Source organism: Pelecanus crispus, chromosome 3 (assembly GCF_030463565.1).
Source record: "Pelecanus crispus isolate bPelCri1 chromosome 3, bPelCri1.pri, whole genome shotgun sequence".
NCBI lineage: Eukaryota > Metazoa > Chordata > Aves > Pelecaniformes > Pelecanidae > Pelecanus > Pelecanus crispus.
The window spans coordinates 34,595,075-34,616,643 of NC_134645.1; the positions used below are offsets into that span (position 1 = coordinate 34,595,075).

Below are 21,569 nucleotides of genomic sequence, written 5' to 3' on the forward strand. Positions count from 1 at the left end.
TTGAAGCCATTGTCTGCCATTTGTGGAGATTTAGGTAAGCACAATAAGAGTTAAAGTTCACCCACGCTCTCTTATTTAAGCAGTACTAACGGATGCACTTCCATTGGCCTCCAGGTAGAGCAGTGTCTGCATTTTAAGCCATGTAAGAAATGAGAGAGTCTGTACTACGGGTCCATTCTGTGTAAAGTTGAGAACCATTTCTGTGATATTTTTATGTAAAAGGTATTTAAATAATGGGAGGTTTGCTCAGATTATTCTTTGATTTTATAAAGTTGAGCTGTTCCACACATCCCGGCGTTTTTTAAATCATTTTATCAGCTTGCTTCTCTGTTACGCAAGCATGAGTTCTGTTTTCTCATTTTTAACTGCTGTTGTGAATGTTGCTTCACACACTCCCTACTCAATTTCACTTTATACGAAATTGTCCAGTCATTTCAAGTTTAAAGTGAGTTGTGGTCCTCACTGCATTCTCTCCAGACATATCCATATTCATATCTATTTTGTATCTATATTTTAAGGGTGAGGACTGACAGTGTCAATTAGATTTCCCCTTCAAAATAATTCTCTCAAGTCCCTTCTAAAATGCAAACCAGTCAGCTCTTGCCTTATTGTAATCTCTTTTGAAAGAAGTTCACTTACAAACTTTTATCAAGCCCCTAAGTTAGCTGAAGCATTCAGTAGTGATAAACTTGCAGAGTTCTACAGCCATCTGCAGGAATGCATTGATACTGTGGCAGAACAGTGTGTCACTATTTACTGTGGATTTGTTCCTCAGGTGAGAGGGATGTTCATTGGAATAGAATGGGTAGGCAAGTATTGATCATTACCAATTCATCCGATTGTGATCTAGAAATCAGGCTGCTTGAAAATGTTATTGCATCATAATAGTATGCAGCATGGGATTTTTCCAAGTTGGAGTACAGATACTTAATAAAAACTGTTAAACAAAAAATACACTCTTCCACATCTGCCTTTGTTAGTAATTGGTACTTTTATGTATTTTTGGCACAAGCAGAACATAAAACCATCACCTCTGTTACTTACAAGTAATCTTAGCCATGTGATAGTATTGTCCAGTAAATGGTTTGACAGTAAATATACTAAGAGACAAAATTAAGTTTGCCTTCAATGATGATGTAACTGTTGGCACAATTACAGTGCACCAACAAAAGCAACTATGCTGATATTAAATAAAGCATTGCAGCTTGCAAGGAAAGCGACAGCTGCTAACAGCAGACAGACATTGTGATCAACAGGATGCATTGTTACAACGAGACACATAAAATAAACACGCAAACATTTTGTATTTAATAGACTAGTACCCAGCGTTCCCCCACATGAGATGATGGTCTTGCTAGTTTAGGCCATTGTACTAATGTATATGAAGCTACCTGCTATGTAACACTGTCTTCATTGTGTCTTTCTGAAGAGACTGTGGAACAATTACTGAATTTGAATAGGGTTTTTTCCTTTTGGGGAGAGGGCTTGTTTTGCATTTTGTTGTTTGGGTTTTTTTGGTGGTGGTGTTTTTTTTGTTTTGGTTTTGGTTTGGTTTTTTTTTTTTTTTTAACATGTGGGATGGTAGTGATTACAGAATCATGCAATAAACCAGAGAGAGAGAGAACTCATGTTCAGGAGTATCTGCTGTCCTATACCCAGTTTATATTGTATTATCCTTCTCAGTGACTTGGACTGGTGAACTTCTAACTTCAATAGCAGCAAAGGTGGTAACTGCTAGTGAAAGAGTTATGAACCACTTTGTGCGCTCAGTTGCTCAGAAGGTGGATTGCAATTAAAGCAGGGCAGCTGTAGGTTCCCCCACAGAGCAGACATTTATTTGGGGAATGTAACCAAATGGTCCATTGACTGCAAAGGTCAAGGTAGATAAAAATCTGACATAGCCTATTACAAATGTCTTGGTGAGGTGAACATGTGTAACTGCAGGAAAGGCACACATCAAAAATATTTGCGTATTGAACTATGAAAATTACAGAAGAAGAGGTTGTGTTATATAGGTATGGATGGAATGTTTGAGGAGTTGAAAGAGACAATTCTTGGCATGCTACCATCGTAAGGGCAATTACATTGAAGAAAGAAGTGGTAGGGAGACTGCAGCTATTTAAGAAGGAGATAACAAAATTTCTGAGTGAATGTTTGTCACAAGAATGCATAGATGCTTGTGAATTGCTTTACATGTCTTTGCTTCTATAGAAGTATTTGCTGTATCAAAACTACTTTTTATTGTGTTTATTATCTATTAGTTCAATAGCTTTTTTTGTTGTTACTGCCTTTCCCAGTCTGCGTTCATTTTTGAGGCTCTTATTTACCATGTAGAATGGAGCATCTAAACACAGCGAGCAAGATGAAAAATGAATAAAAATTGACAGTGGCTTTTCCACTGTTTTTGTTTAATATGTTGAGGCATGACACAACAACAACAACAACAACAACAAAAATTCTTGGCATGCTAGTGTAAGTTCACACCAGCCTGGCTTTTGCAGCCCTCGTATTTCCCTCTGCCACAACTTTGCCGCTGCTGTGACACTTGCAGGCCTGCTCGGCCGTGGTGCAGCTGATGCCCTGTCCATGCTCATATTTTTCTTACTGACAGTGAGTGTTCTTGCCAAACGCCAGGGACCATAGTCACATCTGTTTGTCTCCCAAGCTTGTCTGAGGCTGCCTGGGAACACTTTTTATCCAGAGGGCAGCTTTAACTAGGCCTAATACTCTGAAAAGCCTCTCTTTGTAAATGCATACAATGAGGCGACAAGTTCCTGTTGTCTTTCCTTAGAAATTATTCCATTTGACACTGCTTGCTCCAGTCCCTGTCACCAGCACGTCAAAAGCCAAGTTTTCAGGCAAGGTGGTCTTAACAAGTTTTATTTTTTTCCCTAATAAAATGCCTAGCTTCCCTCCAGAGCACTATTTATAAATGATAGCTGGAAGCAAGCTAGGGGTAAGTAGAGAGAAGTCAGGCAAATAGCTTTCTTCCCTTCTGTAATCTGCACTCTTCTGATTTAATGCTAAGAAACATAATGCTGAACTTAGCCTGATTGAGGGTCAGAGTTCCCCCTACTTTATAATACCCCCATTACAAGCATTTCAAAATGTACTGAGCAGCTTCAGAGTAATACTTTGTTTTGTCTAACCTGCCAGTTCCAGAGCAGTGATAGTTCTTGTCTGTTCCTCTTAAAAACAAAACAAAACAAAGCAAACAAAAAAAGGCTTTTCGTTTTGCTGTGATCTACACTGATAGTGCATATCAAGTGTTAAGACCTGGCAAAAGTAAATGCCGCTTTAGAATCACGAGTTAGCTTAATGTTTGATGTTAGTGGCCATAAAACCAGGTTTGACAAAGCTTAATTGGTGCTCTAGCATATTGTTATTTATTTGTGGTGTACAGAATTTTCAACGACAACAAAGAAATACCCACTCTCACCTTGGCTGGTGAGCAGGGGGGTTGTGCTCGGCAAAGGCGAATGATTCATTTATGCTGAAGGAACAAGGCTGCCTTTCAGACGTTCATTGATTTTAAATTAAAAAGTAACTGCTATGTTCTACATGAAGGGTGACAACAATAACAAAGTAGTCCTTACTTAGTGTTATTTGTTGCAACTCCATTCGGTGCGCCTGGAGGAAAAGTGGGGAGACCCCAGTACCATAATCTTACAGATCAATAATCTAGATATCTCAATGTAGTGTAACAGATAATCAATTCTGGGTAAAATAACTCAAACGCTGCTAGCTGTTACTGCTGTGGCTCAGGTCTTCAGGTTCAATTGCCTGACTTTATTAATTTTTATCTTTCATCCTACTTGTATTCCTGGCGACTTTCTCCCTTTTTCATTCAGAAGAGAAAACGGAGAGCTGCACACTGTTTAACATATAATTTACCACACAATTTATTCTGCGTGTTTAATATCAATGTTATATACATCTCAAATATTTTTTCCCCTAATAATTGTTTCCCCGTATTGTATTTAAATATTAATTTTCTTTATTGTACAATCAATTATGAAAGGATTACACTTCTTGATGTCTTTCTAAATTTAGAACTGAAGTTTATCACCCTCTTAATATACTAGTTCAACTGTGTTCAGTTTCTGGATGTTAAAATAGGACACAATTTCAACGTAGAAGAATTGCAAGGAAAATGTCTGACAAAGAGAATTAAATAAGTGTTGAAATAGGGGTGCTCTAGGTGAAGCTAGAGTGCACTTCTGTGTGAAACTTAAATTTCTTGGAATATTTTACTATTTAAATAAAAGCACTGTAATATTTGTTAAGTTACTGTATCTTGTTAAAAGAAGTATGTAGAGGATTGTACGTTGTCATCTTTTTCATCAAGGTGGTGTTGTCACTCTTTTACATTATTGAGCAGATCTGAGGTCTCTCAACAGTATATGACCATTTGTTATTCATTTAGAAGCAGCATGGCTTTTAAAAGTTTATAAATGCAGTAAAGGATAAGTCGTATATCCACACTGAAACCAGATCCCGTGAGTGACAGAGCATTACTATGCTACAGTAGACTATCAGTTGTAATTCTTAGCCTGTAATTTTAGAAAACTTCACTACACTACTGTGGTAAGAATCACGGTTCTCAGTAACATTTATGGAGACATTAAAATTGTGGAGTTTAGAAATTACTGCTTCCCCCCACCCCTTCTGTTCTAGTTCTTCCCAAAAAAATGCCAGCTACATGTATTCCATTCTACAGGCACTGTAGATTACTTTAAGAAAAATAACAACTGTAATTGTCCTTTAAGATTATATTCTAAAACTCAGTATTTGGAAATTCCAAATTTACCCTTTTCTGTGGTGTCTGACTTCTAATAGCTGGCTTTAATGCAATAAGATTTGCTTGTTTGCCATCCTCTGCAGCTCCACCAATTTTCCAGTCTCCAAGCGTAAGCTCATAATTGTTTAATGAGCATACCAGATAACTGTGCTTCTGTGTTATCGTTCTCACAACTTGCCAGTGAATTACAAGAGGACAAATCGGTGTGCTACAAGTTTATTTCATGTACCTTTGAAGAGTTTACTGTTTCATGTTTTCTGATTCATTCTTCATCTTACCTTAAAAAAAAATTGATAATACTTTTCATGTAATAAATGTTGTTCTGACAGTCAGGCGTTACTAGCCAATTGATAACCTACCAACAGTATTGTGATCTCTTTAGATAATTAATCTTAGCTATTTTCCTGTCAGAAGCAACAGTGTTTTTGTTTTATGTTGAGCTAGAAAGATTGCCAGTTTTGAAAATTAAAAAGCATTCCCTTTATATTATTCATTCCAGTAACAATTTATGATGCTGCATTTAGATACTGAGCGCTTGTCAACAAACATAATTATGCTTCGATATAAACAAGATTGGTGGCTTGACTGTGCAGCTTCATCTTGGTTGAGATTGTTTTGATATAGGTTCAGATTATACAAGCTGTGTATTTATGTGGCGGTTTTCTTCCTTTGTTAATAGTTTTCTCCTATAATTACTTGCAGGCAAACCAGTGTACATTTAGGATCATTGTGCATGGGAGACATCAAACGGAGAAGGAAAGCTGCTCCCCTGCCAGGACCCACAGGTAACCAATTTCCCTGGGACAGAATACAAAACACAAGATGTTAAATCTCTAAATATAAAGCAGTGGGTCTGTGACCTGGGGAAATGCTTGATAAATTCAGTAACTTTCCATATAACTTCAGATGTGTGCTATCCTTATTTATTAATAGAGATTAAGAAATAAATAAGCTCTCTTAATTCTACCTCAAACATTTCCAATTTCTAGTCCTTTGTAGCATGACACTTCTTTAAAGAGAATAAATCTTTTTTCATATACTGAGGATCATAGACAGTAAAGATTACTGCTTATGTCTGTTCAAGCATTACAAGGTAGAAGACATGAGGTATCTTTTTTCTTTGAGGAAAGCATATGAATACTATAAATATTCTGCAAAATAAAGATAGGATGTGAATTCTTGGGCAAACAATTGAAAATGTGGAGATAAGGCTGTGAAACACAGCTTTAAAATTAGTGCTGTAGATTAAATAGGAAGCGCTTGCAAGCGCATTTCTGAAAGATTTTTACAGATGCAAGGTCACAACCATTGGAAGCATTTTGCTGATGTCACAGCTGTGAAATGACTTTTTCAATACTTAGCAGTGATTTATAGGACTCTCATCAGTTTGTTGTATTAATTACATATGTGCATACTGGAAGAATTAGATTGTATGTATGTGTGCCTGTGTGAGGCTTTTTATGTATTGCTAATATGGAAATCTGGATTGAATGTCCTAGTCATATATCAATTACTATAGCAACATATGCAACACATAGAGTTCTTCAAATATATAAATATATTCCAAATAGATGTCTTTAGAGAAGCCTAATATTTGTATTCCAACTGAATTCCCCTTCCTGAAACTTCTTTGTTTCAAACCTCAGTGGCAGAAACAGACCAAGAATAATATTAAAAATGTTATTAAAGCACCTTAGTGGCAGCAGTATGGAAAAAGAGAATGTATGGGTCAGCTTCTAAGACTCTGAACATATGTGAAGTGAGAAAGAAAAATACTTAATGGCTGAAGAGAGAATAATATAATTATTTCTACAAGGTGATTTTCACTTCACAACTTTCAAGTACTAGAGGATGTCATTTTGTAGCGAGAGGGTATGAAGTATCATGAAATTCATTTTAATATTCATTTTACCTTGGGCTTTCAGCATTCAGTATTTTATTTTACAAGCTGGCTCCTCTGCGTAGCTTTGCAAAGCCAATATTTTCATACTAAGGCAAATATATTATGGGATCATTCAATGTTATGTATCTATATATTCACAATTTTAGAGATTGTTTTGCCCCCAAAATTTGCCTTTGCATGCAGAGCGACAGAGAATAATGGTGGATAAAGGTATCATATGAGGTACCTTTGAACTAATGTGTGGGTTTTTTCTCTTCAAGTTCAAGGTAATCTTTTCAATTTTGTTCTGGGCAGGAGGATTGAGAATTTTTTCTGTGGTCTTACAGAAGTTTTTTCTGCATTTAATCATTGTAAATTTTTAAGCAAATGGAAACTTTGGTGAACTTTGAGTAAACTTGTACATATGTGTAGATAATGTATAGCATTTTATAAATTATTACAGTTTTCTCTCAAAGGCTAACTTCCTCACAGCTAAATTACTGTTTATCCATCACAGGCCTTGTTTGTTTGTCTTTGTCAGTATTTCATACCATTTTATGACAGAAACAGGGTTTCTTTTTAGAATGGAAATACATCTGGAAATTGGGATTACAGTGAAAGATCACTATTTGATTATTCTCCTCTCAGTAGTTTTAGTAAGCTAAGAGACAGGAACAGAAGGACTAGATTTTATGTAGAAGAATTTGTACCTTTTTTTTTTTCTTGAAAGAAAGGACAAAGGTTGCATATTTAGATGAACAAAAGTTGGAAATAAAAAGAAGCATTCTGCTAATAATTGCCCATATTTAACAGCATAGTAAAACCTGAAGGGCTGTCTGTAAATGAGTCATTAACTGCAAACATTTTCTTGAGCTATATGTGCTGCAAATTAGCAAAGTTTCACCTAATATCTGCCAATCCATTGAAAAAAGTATTTTCAAAATTCTCATCTGCATTTTTTTAACAAATTACATTGGTAAATTAATTCTTGTAGCACTCTGCACAGTGTTCAAAATGGTCATTTATATGTTTAGGTTCAGTAGTACTGAAGAGAATGACTGGTGATCCTAATGAAGTATCGAAATACGTTCTCTGGTTTTGAGTCTCACAAGGGTAGCACCTGCTACTTTCAGGCACCTTACAAAGCCATAGACTTCTGTAGCAAGCAGTGTTATTGGTTAAACATTTATTAATTGTGACAAGAACACCCAATTTATTTCGGTACTCCAGCTTATTTACTGCTCTTTCACCTTTGTATTTTGTATTGAAAAAGTAAAATGAATATTGATAGAGTTAGATATTGATTTCTAAATTTATAGCCTGTTCTCAGCCTGGAGTCAAAGTCATATACCAATAGGTTTGTGTATATTAGTAACAAAGGATGTAGATTTACTTGTACAGCAATGAGAAACTATTGAAGCAAGAAAGTTTGAGCAGCACGGAGAATTTTATAGTTTCAAAAATGTCATTTGTAAAGGTGAAGAAAAGCTGTGTTGAAAAGCAATGAAGAAAATGGGAGATAATATAGGTATGGATTGTTAGGAGCTGACAGTACTGAGACAGGAGTGTCCTATTCTGCCTTTTTTACTAAGATAAATTTTCTGGTGTGTGGATGCTTGATATAGCCCCATCTGTGTGTTACTGAACCTAGATAGTTAATTAGTTTATCAACTAAAAAAAGATACTAGTAAAAATTGTTTACTTCCTATGATTTCTTTTAAGAATTAGGTGTTGTAAATTATAAATATCTACTTTTTTGCACAGCTTCTTCCATGAAACCAATATTATTTCAGTGATTCTAGTCAGATTTGGGACCAGGTCATTCTCAACAACTTTATGCCCTCCCTGATTACCTAAGTGGTAGAGCTATTTCGTGACACCCTGACATATTTCATTGCAGCAATACAGTTCCCTCAAGTTTGTATGAAAGCCTCTTAGACAAACTAATACATTATCATGGAAATAGCCCTAGCAGAACTGGGTCCAGCATTAATGAAAACAAGTATAACAAAAAAAATATTTGTATGCAAGAGAAAGGACATTCTCTGCAAAGTATTGTTAGTACCTGAAACAGATGCATTGGGAATGTTTACAGTAATTTCAGTCTTATATTACCTATTTTAAGTCTCATATCAAACAACTAGGTGCTGCAGAATTTTAGACACCACGTTCATACAATGAATATGCATTTACCCCAGTTCCTTTCCTGTTGACTCTGTCTTCTTCCATACAAGCTTTTTTCTCAATCAGCTCCTGTTAAATCCCCAAGACCTTTTAGATTTTTTTTTTTTTTTTTTAATAAGAAACCTCTAAATTTTAAATGTGGGGAAACATCAAATTCTGCTTCACAGCTGCACGGTGTTAATAACTTAATTTACAGAATGTAGACAGTTTGTTTCAGAACAAAAAAGTTAAGTTTTACTTGTGTGCCTTGTAAATAGCCATTTATTTCTATTTGAAAACAATCTTTTGTTTGTTTACTATTACAATTGTTTAAAAAATCTGATGTTTACATACCATGGTTTACAGTTTGGAGCAGTGGTGAAAACCTGCAAGAACTAATTTTAAAAAGAGAAAGCTATTTTGTAGTTAAAAATACAGAGAATGTGCATATAAAATATATAAATTAATGTGCATGTTATGGGCACTTTAATACTTACATTTTGCAAAAGCAAATTTCAGATGTCGTTTTCTTTATCTAGTTGGCATGTTGCATGCTACACTTCAGGCTGGTACTGATTGAAATGACCGAGTTAAAAGTCTCATTTTAAAGAATGTGTTTTAATGAAAAATATGACAGATTCTTAATTACAGCAGAAATACTGAGCACTGCTATAATGCCATCATGACTCACTTTAACAAGGTAATCAAAAGGGTACATGTTTTCATTCCTTTTTAAAAATTGCCAACGGAACAGCTAAGCAAACTATTTTGCTGATGCTTAATATGTCAGTGATTAAAAATCAGACCTGAATATCTGCGGCACCAAAATGATGATTTGAAAAAGATTGTGATTACTCTGTGATAACAGAGGTGGCTGAGGCTAAGTTTGTGGTGAAGATCAACTTAGTGAGATAGTTGCAGAGAAAGGGTAGACTTTTGTGTACTTGGGTGAACTGGCAGTAAATTTCCAAAACTCTAGACAAACTATTATATGCCTACTTTCTTTTTAGCTTGATTCGCTGCTTTTCTATCTACTAAATGTACAACTCCATAGACAGAAATCCCTTTTCACAGGGCAATACAACATTGGCATGTCGTGAATACTTTCACTTATTGCGTGGCACCATTTCTTAGTCTACCAAAGTCCTTTCTGGCATACACAGCATATCTGCTTCATTGTCCAGCGTGTGGATACTCTTTTTTGTTTGGTTGGTTTCTGCAGCAGATTAAATTTTAGGGACTCCTTTCTGTTTCTTTTTTTCTCCCACCATATTGTCTCACTAAATTGGTTAAAAAAACTAAAGATTGCAGAGTGCCATCCTATATTGGAAACTGCTGTCCCTTCAGAGCAGAAGACTTTTCATGTTGAGCTTGAGGTCATCGTTCAGGCAGGGCCCCTTACATATAAACACCAGAGTAACAAGGAGAGTTCAGTAGCAAACTTCGGAAGAAAAGATGCACAACGCAACAAGAACCAAGGTTATACTGAGAATTTGCTGATGGGTTTCTCGTGATCTAGAGAGAAGACAATATTCTTCAGGCTGTACACACAGCCAATATAAAGTCAAGAAGAAACCTTCAGGGTGATAGAAAAGACTGTATCTGTCTTTTCTAAATGCTGTCATCTTCTGAAATGTGGAAGGGTCAAAAATAATTCCCCAATTTACTCTGGCAGTCTTTCCCAAGGTAGCTGTTTCTTTCTGGTTGTGGACAGCATTCAAATTGCCTCCACTGGGAGCTGGACTCAATGATCCTTATGGGTCCCTTCCAACTTGAGATATTCTATGATTCTATGGATTTTTTTGGACTTCACTTTCAAGAATCATAAACCAGCTTAACAGAGAATATCACCAATGAGAGCATCCTTAATATATAAGAAATTTCTGCTCAATAAAGGCTAAACCAGGCTTTTTTTCAAGTTCCAAAGTTGTCTCATTAGACAGGTGTAGCCTGAGGAATAGCTTTCCATGAAACTGAAAGGTGTTGGTAGGGAGACTCATCTTCCAGGTCAGTTATGTGCTCTGCGAGTTCTGCTTGTTCTCCACCAGGTACCGTAATAAAGTGGTTCCCCGCAGAGAGGAGCCACCTCCATTTTAGATGCAGTTTGTTAGAACCATCACTTTTTCCAGATGGGCTGATGTGCATAGTCCAGTTTCCCTAGAACTCAACCGATAAAAGTAGTACCTGCTATTTCTGTCCGTCTGCTTTAGGTTGGTAATACCAAAGGACTTCTGTTAGCCAGAGAAGGTTTGGGAGTTAAAATGTGCAAGGAGGAAATACATGTAGGTTTTCCCCAGTCAATATAACTTCTTATCCCAGCTCTCCACAGCAACCTCTCAGTTCATGGTGACTAGTTTTTCTTTATCCTGAGGGAATAGGGAGCACTGCTGCAAGTAGGCCCTGCTATAGATCATGCAAAAATATTTTTTCTTAAAGGTTTGTTAGCACGTAATTTACTTTTTGAATGAGGAAGGAGGCCTATGCATAAACCTGATAGCTTTATGCAGAAGGTTTTTGCCACCTCAGAGGAATAAAAATAACTGTTTAAGATACGAGAAAATATTTTCGTAATGTGAGAATATAAAATTCATTGATCAGGTTTCCAGTGCAAGCAAGTTTGGATTTCTGTTTTCTGTCTTTCTATAAAATCTTTGCAATTGGTGGAAAAGTTTCTGATGAAAGCTGTCACAGATACCTCTTGTACTCTGGATTTCATAAAGAAAATTTTTGCTTTTGATCTTTTGATTGTAAGTGAAGTTTACCTTTCAACCTATATATTGACACTGCCAATGCTAATGTAATAACTAAGATTTACGTTGTGATGCCTTCATTACTGATAGAGAGATCGCAGTGAGCATTGTTTGCATAAATAAATAGGCAAATGGTTATTTAGCCTGTAGTAAACAATATGCAGATGTATTTGCCAAGTCTTAATGAATTAATCCTCATTTTTACATTAAAATAATTTGACAGAAGATAATACTCCAACCACATAGGCACAGAATAGGCAACAGAAGTGGAACTTCACCTCCAGTATCCTGGCAATCCATCCCAACTTGGGTTAGGGTCAGACAGAGCTACCATAATGTGCATAGTCCTAATATCAGTTTAATCCTCAATCTTTCTGCTGAAATTAACAATAACCGCACTGTCTGTTTTGAGAGTATTACTGTGATTTAAATCCTTTCCCTGTGGGTTTCAGTACAAGGTTACAAGTCCTTTTGTAAAAGTCAGGGAATGCTTATCAGAAGGGAGCAATATTGCCGCCTTTCAATGGGTTTGAGCAGAACTTTGGAATGGCCCCCAGTGAGAACGCTTCTTCCAAAACACCGTCCAGTGACAGTCTTTCTGTCAGCATAGACGAGGTGTAAAACTGACCCCCTTTGGACCCAAGTGAAAAGATAGTCTTGGGTATTCAAGAGATTCCCCTTACAGAGGGATAAATGGGAGTCTAATAATTTCAACTCTTCCCAACCAATTTTAGTAGCAGTAAAGTCTGAATGGGCGAGAAGTTACACTTTATGCACAGTACAGTCCGATAAAGCACGGAAGGAGAAGAGCACCTGCAAATCCAGTTCCAAGTGATCTATAATACTGGATGACCAGTTGCACCTAAAGTTCAGTGTCTCAATTTTCATCAGTGTGCGGATTTATGTGTATATATTCAGGAGCATCGAAAATGGATTTAAATCTAGGGTCTGTGCTGCTTGAGAGAATGCATTTACCCATGCTGCAATTATGCGACAATTCCTTGAATACCCCTTGCAATGAGGTACTAGGAATGAAGCTATGGCAGTGCAGACATTAACAAAACTCTGCTGTGGATGCTGGGTAAATATGGAGGTTTCCAACACCTACTGAAGTGATGGTTCTGTCCTCTCTGCTATTATTATCTCTCTGCTAGCTAGAATAAAGTACAGTGCAAGCAAACTCACCTGAACTATAATCGTTCTAAGGTTATTCTTTAGACACAGTCTTAAGATAGCTCATTGTGAGGGATATATAAAGTCTGGTATAAAAATGCAATCTCAGATATTCAGCTAAATAATATGGCATTTTCATAACTGTTGTTTTAGATATACAGCCATAGTATACTCAATTTTAAAAACCACTGCAGGTACTGATTTTAAAAATCGCAGTGTGGCTGTCAGCTACACTCATGATGCTGACTGCACGATTATCCAAAACAGTTTTAAGAATATAAACATCTAGGCAGTCTGATTCCCATTTTGCTAGTTAGAGAGGGTTGGCATAAGAAGATACACTACAGCAAAGTATTATTCTGATTACACTCCTTGCAAAATTGTCTTGTGTATCAGGATCAGTCCCTGCTGTTCTGAGCTCATCTGTCTAGTGAGGAGTCAGAAAAGAAAAAGAATAGATGGAATATTAAATGCTTTCAGAAAATGAGGGGGAAAGCGCACTAGCTTTTAAAGTGAAGCAGCATGTATCGTTTCTCCTTCCATTGGCTGTTTATCCAATATCAATACAACACTTTAGGAGCCAAATTACTAAACAAGCTGCCAATTAGGCTTGCAGTCAGCTGGATAGATTAGTGGCTAAGAGAGGCAGATACAAGATTTTCATCTCTTGAGCCAATTACGCAAGTGAATTACCATCCACAGTGCTCCTTGGAAGATTTGAGGTAGAAAGACTGCTCTGCTGTGATAGACATAAGTGAGATCCAGGGTAGGGGGTAAGGGTTAGCAGGCCATGTATTGCAAAAATTACCCAAGCAAAAAGAGATCCTTCTAGGAAAGGATTTAAAGGATTTAAGGCTGCTGGGAGTGATAGAAGAGGAAATAATAGTTGTGGTATGCTCTGCAAAGGCATTGCTGTTCTGCTCACAAGTCTTAATCATATAAAAGAAAGATGAAAGGCCAAGACTATATTTATGTACAGTGTCATTTTCTCAGAACTGTTTAAAACCCCGTTTTCTTAACATCAAAAATAGCTCGGTGGCCAGAGATGAAATTACTTCAATATGCCTTAATTTGTTTCCTACAGCTGGGGGGTGGGGGGAACCACCAACATTTTCTTAAATAAGGGTTATTTAAGAGATTTAACCTAGCTGTATTCTGATTCTGCTCACCTCAATATAAACCAAACATGCTTGATGTTAGTCTTATCCAGCAATTGAACCATACAAATAAATATTGTCACAGTAGTGGTTTATGGGGTCACAGTTCCTTTATTACTGTATAATAAATAACTTAATTGGTGAGCTTTTAATTTTTTTAGAAAGGTTTTGCAAATAAAATGGGTCTGTCAGATCAAAACTGTGCATAGGCTCATTTGTTTCCTGCTGAAGATGTTGTACACTGGTGTAACACTGTTTCTTAACTATGAAGCAAATTTAAAACCTGAACTTTTGCAAGCTGTTGTATCCAAAAATGATTAAACAGATGTGGAGCCTGCAGCAGCATTAGACCTCTGATCTGATTTTAGCTTACAGATGGAATTAAATTAATTCATGGCAATCACTGTAAAATCAAGGGTATGGCACTGAATGCTAGTGTACTGTTTAACCAGGACATACCTGTCTCAACAGCTGTTAAGAAAAAATTACATACCTTTATTTTTCATTGAAACCTGCCTTTAATGCCACCATAAATATCATACCAAAATTAAACAAATGTGGTGAGTTTTTTCTTTCCCCCTTCCCAGTTTTGCCTCTTTCTACTCCTAGGTTCCATATTCTGTATATGTAAGGTCATATGCATAATATGTGTAGACCTTGAAGGGTGTCTACTCATATACACAAAGGTTTGAGGATTGGCCTTTTTTTTTTGTTTCACTTGGCAGTATTGCAAAGAGAAGGAGCATAAGTGAGGGTATTTTACAGTGCTGTCGTTTCAAGCAAGTTACTGTTCCTCAGTGTTTGCTCCTCACTTGTGTAACAGCCACCACTTCTACATGCAGACTATGCGTCTGGTAGATCAGGAACCCAGTTGTTACGGTTGCTGAAAACATTTTCAGTCTGTAGAAAGAAAAGGCTCTGCACAGGAGATTCCTACAAATTATTAGTATAGAGACTTCCTCGCAACTCCTGGAACCCCACAAAGCCTCATACAGCAATAAACTTAGAAAAATGTATCCCCACTTTTTTTTCTTAATCTGATTTTGCATAGTTATTTTTTGTGGGACGTCACAATGGGTTGCTTTTGCTCTTGCTCCTGGGTGGGTCGAGACTGAACACGTCCCAGAGGTAGCACAGCCGTTTTCAAGGCCAATGTGCTTGGACCATTCTCTCTAACAGGCCCTACTGGCTAGTCCAAGAAGTGCCATAGGCATGAATTAAAAACTGAACTTGAAGATGAATATTGCAAGGACAATTACTGCTTTTAATTAGAAAATAAAAGCCCAAAGCACAGGAATGGGGGTCAGGGGAATAGCACACAGTGTAGCATGATTTTTAAGAGCTCTCCCCCATCATGCAGTCAGTCAGCAATGCAAATTTTTTTTTTTCCAGTTGCTGATTGGTCATGGAATGGAGGAAGAGGGCAATACCACTCTCCATATTCTTTTGATTCAAGTAAAATATGTTGCATTGCAGATAAATTTTTCAAATGATGGGTGAAAATTGCAGGACTGTTAAAGACATATAGATAGTATTTCTACAAAAGCTGACTATACTGCAAAAGAATGGCCTGCATATATTAAATATTTTTCATAATTAAAATAAAGGCTATGCATATTCACCTCATTTGCAAGAAGGAGTAATTAGTCAATTAGTAATATAGGCAAGTTGCGTGGGTTTTTGGTTTTGTCTTATTCTTGCTGCAATACAAAGCCTCCAAACACATTAGCCTTTGGACAGTGTATGCTGTTTCATTGTTTGCCCAAAAGTGGGTTGTAAAGCCAAGTTTATGGTGGTTTCCTTCTCTCTCTCTCCCTCCCCCCCCCCTTTCTCTCTCTATTTCTCTCTATTTCTCTCTATTTCTCTCTATTTCTCTCTATTTTGTGTTTCTCTCTTCCTCTATTTCGCGTTTCTCTCTTCGCGTTTCTCTCTTCGCGTTTCTCTCTTCGCGTTTCTCTCTTCGCGTTTCTCTCTTCGCGTTTCTCTCTTCGCGTTTCTCTCTTCGCGTTTCTCTCTTCGCGTTTCTCTCTTCGCGTTTCTCTCTTCGCGTTTCTCTCTTCGCGTTTCTCTCTTCGCGTTTCTCTCTTCGCGTTTCTCTCTTCGCGTTTCTCTCTTCGCGTTTCTCTCTTCGCGTTTCTCTCTTCGCGTTTCTCTCTTCGCGTTTCTCTCTTCGCGTTTCTCTCTTCTCTTTTTTCGACATATAGGAAAAAAGAAATCTTCAGGGACAGTTTCAGTCTTCTAACAGGAGATAGAAAAGTATGTACAGTGGAGGGAAAAATAGTTATAGTATACATTCTAGAAGTACTTTATATATCTTTAAAAACAAAAAGTATTCCAATTATCCTGTCAGTCACAGAAAAAAAAAAAAACCATTGAGCTACTTCAAAAAATATCAAAAAGAGAAATATCAGTTTATTAAATAACATATCAGGGTACAGATTGTTCTTTCATATATCTTTTTTTATGAGATTGCTCTGGCTGTCTTGAGAATTGAAATTCATATAGAAAGGTACATGTGTTTCAGGAAAAGGTCTGTGGGCTTTTCCCCCAAATAGACTAACAAAAAAGCTGTTTACATTGTCTCGGGCTATGCCTTGCATACCATTCCAGCAGCATTGCTGTCTTTGCCTAAGCAGCATTATGAATGGTTTAATATTTCCAATTCTTAGATGTCATGAAATATACTCTTACCCTTGCTCTTTCCTGCTTTGCGGACCTGTTGGATCTTTCTTCTCTTTTAAGTTTCCCCCTTAATTGTTCCACCAGATGTTGATTGGAATGATGCTTCATGTCTTACCATCACTTGTTGTGAAAAGTGGACCAAAACACACTTCCAGGATTTTACCTGCGAGGTTTACTGGAACTTTTGTTGAACAGTGGCCTTTTTTCTTTCCCTTTTTTTTTGAGCTAGGAAGTATAACTAAGAAGGTTGCAAAGCCTGTGTTGTGTATGCCAGACAGTGTCAGGGACTCGTCTGTATGAAAATAGCCTCTGCCTGTGGGGGCCTGAAATCAAAGGAAGTCTTGGACATGAATTTTGTGCTGGTCAGTTCAAGAGGCACCCTCTTGGGGACTGGAGGCTGCTGACTTAAAAGCCTTTATTTTAAGCCTAGCATTAAGCATAGCTTCAAACCAGTATTAAAGGATGCCTTCTCTCAGTGCGTTTCCCTTTTTCTTTGACGCAGGAACTGAGATACTAGGAAGCTGTCTACCTTTTATGTAGCCAGTATTTTACTGAATATGAACAGATCTATAGTGGATAATGCTGGAGTACTGTAAATTCATCATCACAATCACCATGAGGTTTTTAATGTGCACCTCTCATTTTGAACTTCTATCTGTGTATGCGGTTTCCACTGTGGGGCTTTGCCTTTTTCTTGTGTGTGTGTGTGTGTGTGTTAAATGAGGCTTTGCAGAAGTGCATGTTCAACTTTTCTTGTGTTCTTGTTTAATAAGTTAATAAAATGATGAGCCAGCTGCTTGTCAATGGTAAATTCTTGATTGAAGACATCATAGATTCCAAAACCACAAACCCATAGTCTCCTTCTATAGTATTTTTCAAAAAGTAGCAGGCCAGAATAAATAGGTAGAGAGTTAAACAGATACTATTTGAAGCTGGGCACATAGGGGCGGGCGGGGGGGCGTTGTGCTGTTGTCAGGGGGGAGAGAGATGTTGAGCAAAGCTGAAAACAAAATCCAGCTCCTACATGCAACTGCTTGTGTTAGTTCAAAAACTTCAGCCTTTTTTAAAATTGTTTGTATGGTATAACTTGATAAGTTTTACTGCAGATTCTTGAAATAAATATCATTTGTGTCCCTCATGCAAGACAGTTATATATGGGAAGGCTTATCCATGCGTCATCTCCAAACTCTAGCTGAGGAGTTTGGTTGATGAGGGAAAAAACCAGCTTTGTTACTTGTTTGGGGTTTTTTTATGATGCATTCATGGAAAAAAAGAATCTGTTATTAAAAAAATGAATCTATTATATTAACACTTGTAATCCTGATGATCTCTTCGGCAGTATGTGTGCAGCTTTCCTCAGAGATCTCAATGGTATGGAGAGAAAAGTGCAAATAACACTTAATGGCATTGAAAATACCAAAAGTGAACTTGAATGTATCAAATCTCTCTTACAGCCTTTAGTAAAAGAGAAACTGAGTAAAGATAGAGCTGAATTTCAGAACGGTAGACCACTTGACTGTACTGTTTCTGTAGCAGCTGTGGTTGTTTAATCAGAAATTATTTATTGTGTTTTGTTGAAAGAGATCTTGAGCATTGATAAATATGGCTAAGAATGGAAAGATGATCATGATTCTATGATGTGCCTCGGGTTAATAACTGTATAGGACAAGAAATTCAGGTATTCCTGCTGATGTATTGGTAGACTTGTACAGGTGATTCATGTTCTTTGAGACTGATGTAAAATCCACTCTATTGGAATAGAAAAGATCTGTGACAATATATGTCATACTTAAAAACTGAGTGAGTCTTTAAAAACATTAAAAAAAATTAAAGCAAAGCATAAGACTGTGTTATTTAGAATCATATGCAGTCAGGAGGTCAACATGTGCAAAGACAGCCTGTTCTAGCAACCTATTAGATGAATTAGGAGAATAAGAAGGTTTAAAGCTTTAAGGGAGATTATCCTGCCCTTCTCCACATGGCAGGCAGTGCTGATTAATGCTGTGTGTTTCTTTAATCTCAGGGTTTGTAGGTGAAAACACCCAACCAATCCCAGAAAACAACATTGGAAACAGAATGCTTCAGAGTATGGGCTGGACCCCTGGCACGGGCCTTGGACCAGACGGCAAAGGGATAGCAGAGCCAATACGAGCCATCCAGAGACCAAAAGGACTTGGACTTGGATTTAGCTGACAGAAAGGCACTCCGGCTGCCCAATAAAAATAAAGCTTAAAATTAATTTTGAAAGACAAAAAAAAAAAAAAAAAAAAAGACCCAACATATTATTTGTTGTGATCGGCAAATCCAGTTATTCTTCTCTCAAAGATCACTGAAGTCAATGTGCTTCACATTAGCTACACCAGCTGCAAGGTACAGCCACAGTGACAGAACCGGCATTCGAGTCTAACTTTATAATGGTGCTAAAATGTACAAAATCTTCTACTTTTTTTATTTTCTGTGGTCTTAAAGTTTGTATTAAGCATAAAATTCAGTATATTCACTTTTTTCATAAAAGCTTCTGACACAGCAGATTTTAGTATATAAGCAAATTTTTTTTTGTTAAGTATAGTTTCATCTCAAGAGTCTTGATTTGTCGAGGAAAATGGAACTTTTTACAGCTATTGTGTTTTCCCCCTTTTCAGGCAAAGTTTCCAAACCTGGTATTTCTAGTGTTTAACAGTATTTGAGCGTAAGCTGTCATTTTGCCTGTAAGATATACGTTTCCCACTGGAAGGTGATATGATAGGCAATTTTTGTATAAGAGCATGAAAAATGGCTTTGTTGTCATAGGAGTGCCATTCCAACTCCATTACCTGGCAATGTATCACTGTCTTCCACATTCAAGCTCAAAAGTAAAGCTTTTATACTTGTTTTTACATTTACAAGATTATCTTTTTTCAGCAAACATTTTTAAAAGTTAAAGTTTATTCTGACTTTGGATTTCCCTCTATATTAATAATCCTCAGTGTTTACGCATTTAAGAACAGTTTGAGCTTTGAACCAGGAAATTGTGTTTTAAAGATGTCTTTCAGTGTTTATATTCTGGGTTTTGGCATATTTTAAACAATGCAGTGTTCAACATCGTGTTATCATTTGGTTTGTGATTGTGCTGGTGCCAATGACCCACAACCTTTAAGGATCTTGAACAGAAAAAGGGCAAGGAGAAGCAGGATTAGGGTGGAGGAAAGGAAGGAAAAAGATACTTTGATGGCATCTCGCAAATCTAAGCTAGCAATTTAAAATCAAGAGGGATCATTAAGTGTTTTAATCAGTACCCTAATGTATCTAATGTCAGCAGAAGCAATTTCATTAAGCACCAACCAATCAAGCTCCTGGGGTACTTATTGGTCTGCAGTATAAAACAAATTCCACTTTAAAATTAAATGATAGGGCTGAAGGAAACTTGTTCAAGATGGACTAAGGAGAAAATCCTGTCCCCCCGCCCACCCCTGTAGTAACTGGCAATATTTGCCCTGACTGCAGAGGGAACAGGATTTGATTCTCCAGTCTTTTTTTCTTCAAGAGGAGGATCTCTCCCTTCCTCTGCACCCAAACTGCAGAGAAAAATACTTACTTCCAGATGCTTGCAAAGATAATTCCCTAGAATAAGAAGAGCACAGCTTCCTTCGTGTGACTGAAATAGTGATGAATTTTAAGTGTGGTTATTACTTTTCTTTTTCTCTCAACTTCACCCATTTTTCCAGAAAAATAATACTAGGAAAAGAAGTAGCAGCAACATTATAGCATTGAATTTGCTTAAAAGAAATGTTCATGCTTTCCACTGTGAGTACTGTTGGTTTGGGGACATTGTTTAACCATACACATAGTGTAGAGTAAAAGGTTAGTACCTGGTATTGTTTTTAATGGTAGCTGAATGCACATGTTCTCTGAGTTTCAGGAGAACTATTTACTGCTGTTTAAATACTTGATATGATTGTGTGGTTTTGCTTTTTGAAATGATAAGACATTTTAAACAGACTTGGGATTTATAATCAACACATACACTTTTTATTGGAAGGTTTTGGAGCATAGCATAATGTGAGGTTGCTACTTCAAATATCTCTTGCACAACTAAACTGAATTAAATACATTCCATATCCAAAGAATTTCAGGGCCACATAATTGCAAAGGGCTGAGACCCTGGAATTCTGCAGCTAGCAGAGGTGCCTGCTTGTATAAGTGTTATTTACAATAATGAATTTATGTGGCATGCTCCCATTATTTTAAAGCAATGTCCTACTGAGACCAAGTGAATTCTAAAGATGTCTTTGTATTGTACACCACAATCAAATATTCCTTAAAATAATTTTCAGCATGTGAATTGTGAAAGTGAATCTTTAAGTTCTGGTTGTTCTAGCTCTATTTGCAAAACTGTAAAGGAATATTCATTCTCTGTTAAAATTCCATTGTTGTGCTTTGGTTACAACACCTACATATCTTGGGCTGGAAATTCTAAGTATGGCACATGTAACACTTGTTTGAAGTATTTCTGTGTAATTTACCGTAGCAGTAGTTCCTCAAGAAATCAGTCTGCAGCTCCAAAAGTACTTGAAAATGTTTCCTGTTTTAAAAAGATAAGAGGGAAATAATGGATACATGTTGAGAGAAAACCTCTTAGGCCCATTCAACTCTTTATTCACCCATTCATCCAGATACAGTGAAGCAGCCAACCTAGTAAACAACCATAATGGAAGAACTGTTCAGTCTGATTGAAAATTTTACAACTTTTTGTTTTAAATCAGTCTATTAGCGAGAAACTATTATACATTAAGACTAGTCAAATTGATTCTGATATAGAGATAGATACACCTTGTCTGTTTTCCAGCAGGTATTCTCATAGATGCCACAGCTGACAGTCAACTATATCTGTTAGAAGCTGTAGAACAATGTGATTTATTAAAATATTTTAATGTAGTGTTTTGAGATATTTTTATATTGCAGTAGAATTCCCACTTTGACTT

The 21,569-nt window shown here is 36.8% G+C and overlaps 1 protein-coding gene across 1 annotated transcript in view; it reads left to right on the top strand.

Annotated features, from left to right (window-relative positions):
• Window positions 1-18,801, top strand: part of GPATCH2 (G-patch domain containing 2) — a 130,495-nt gene extending 111,694 nt beyond the window's left edge. The window contains exons 9-10 of the mRNA XM_075708153.1: window positions 5,504-5,586; window positions 18,632-18,801. Coding sequence (XP_075564268.1) covers window positions 5,504-5,586; window positions 18,632-18,801 — 253 coding nt within the window. The remainder of the gene's footprint in view (window positions 1-5,503; window positions 5,587-18,631) is intronic.
• The last annotated feature ends 2,768 nt before the right edge of the window (window positions 18,802-21,569 follow it).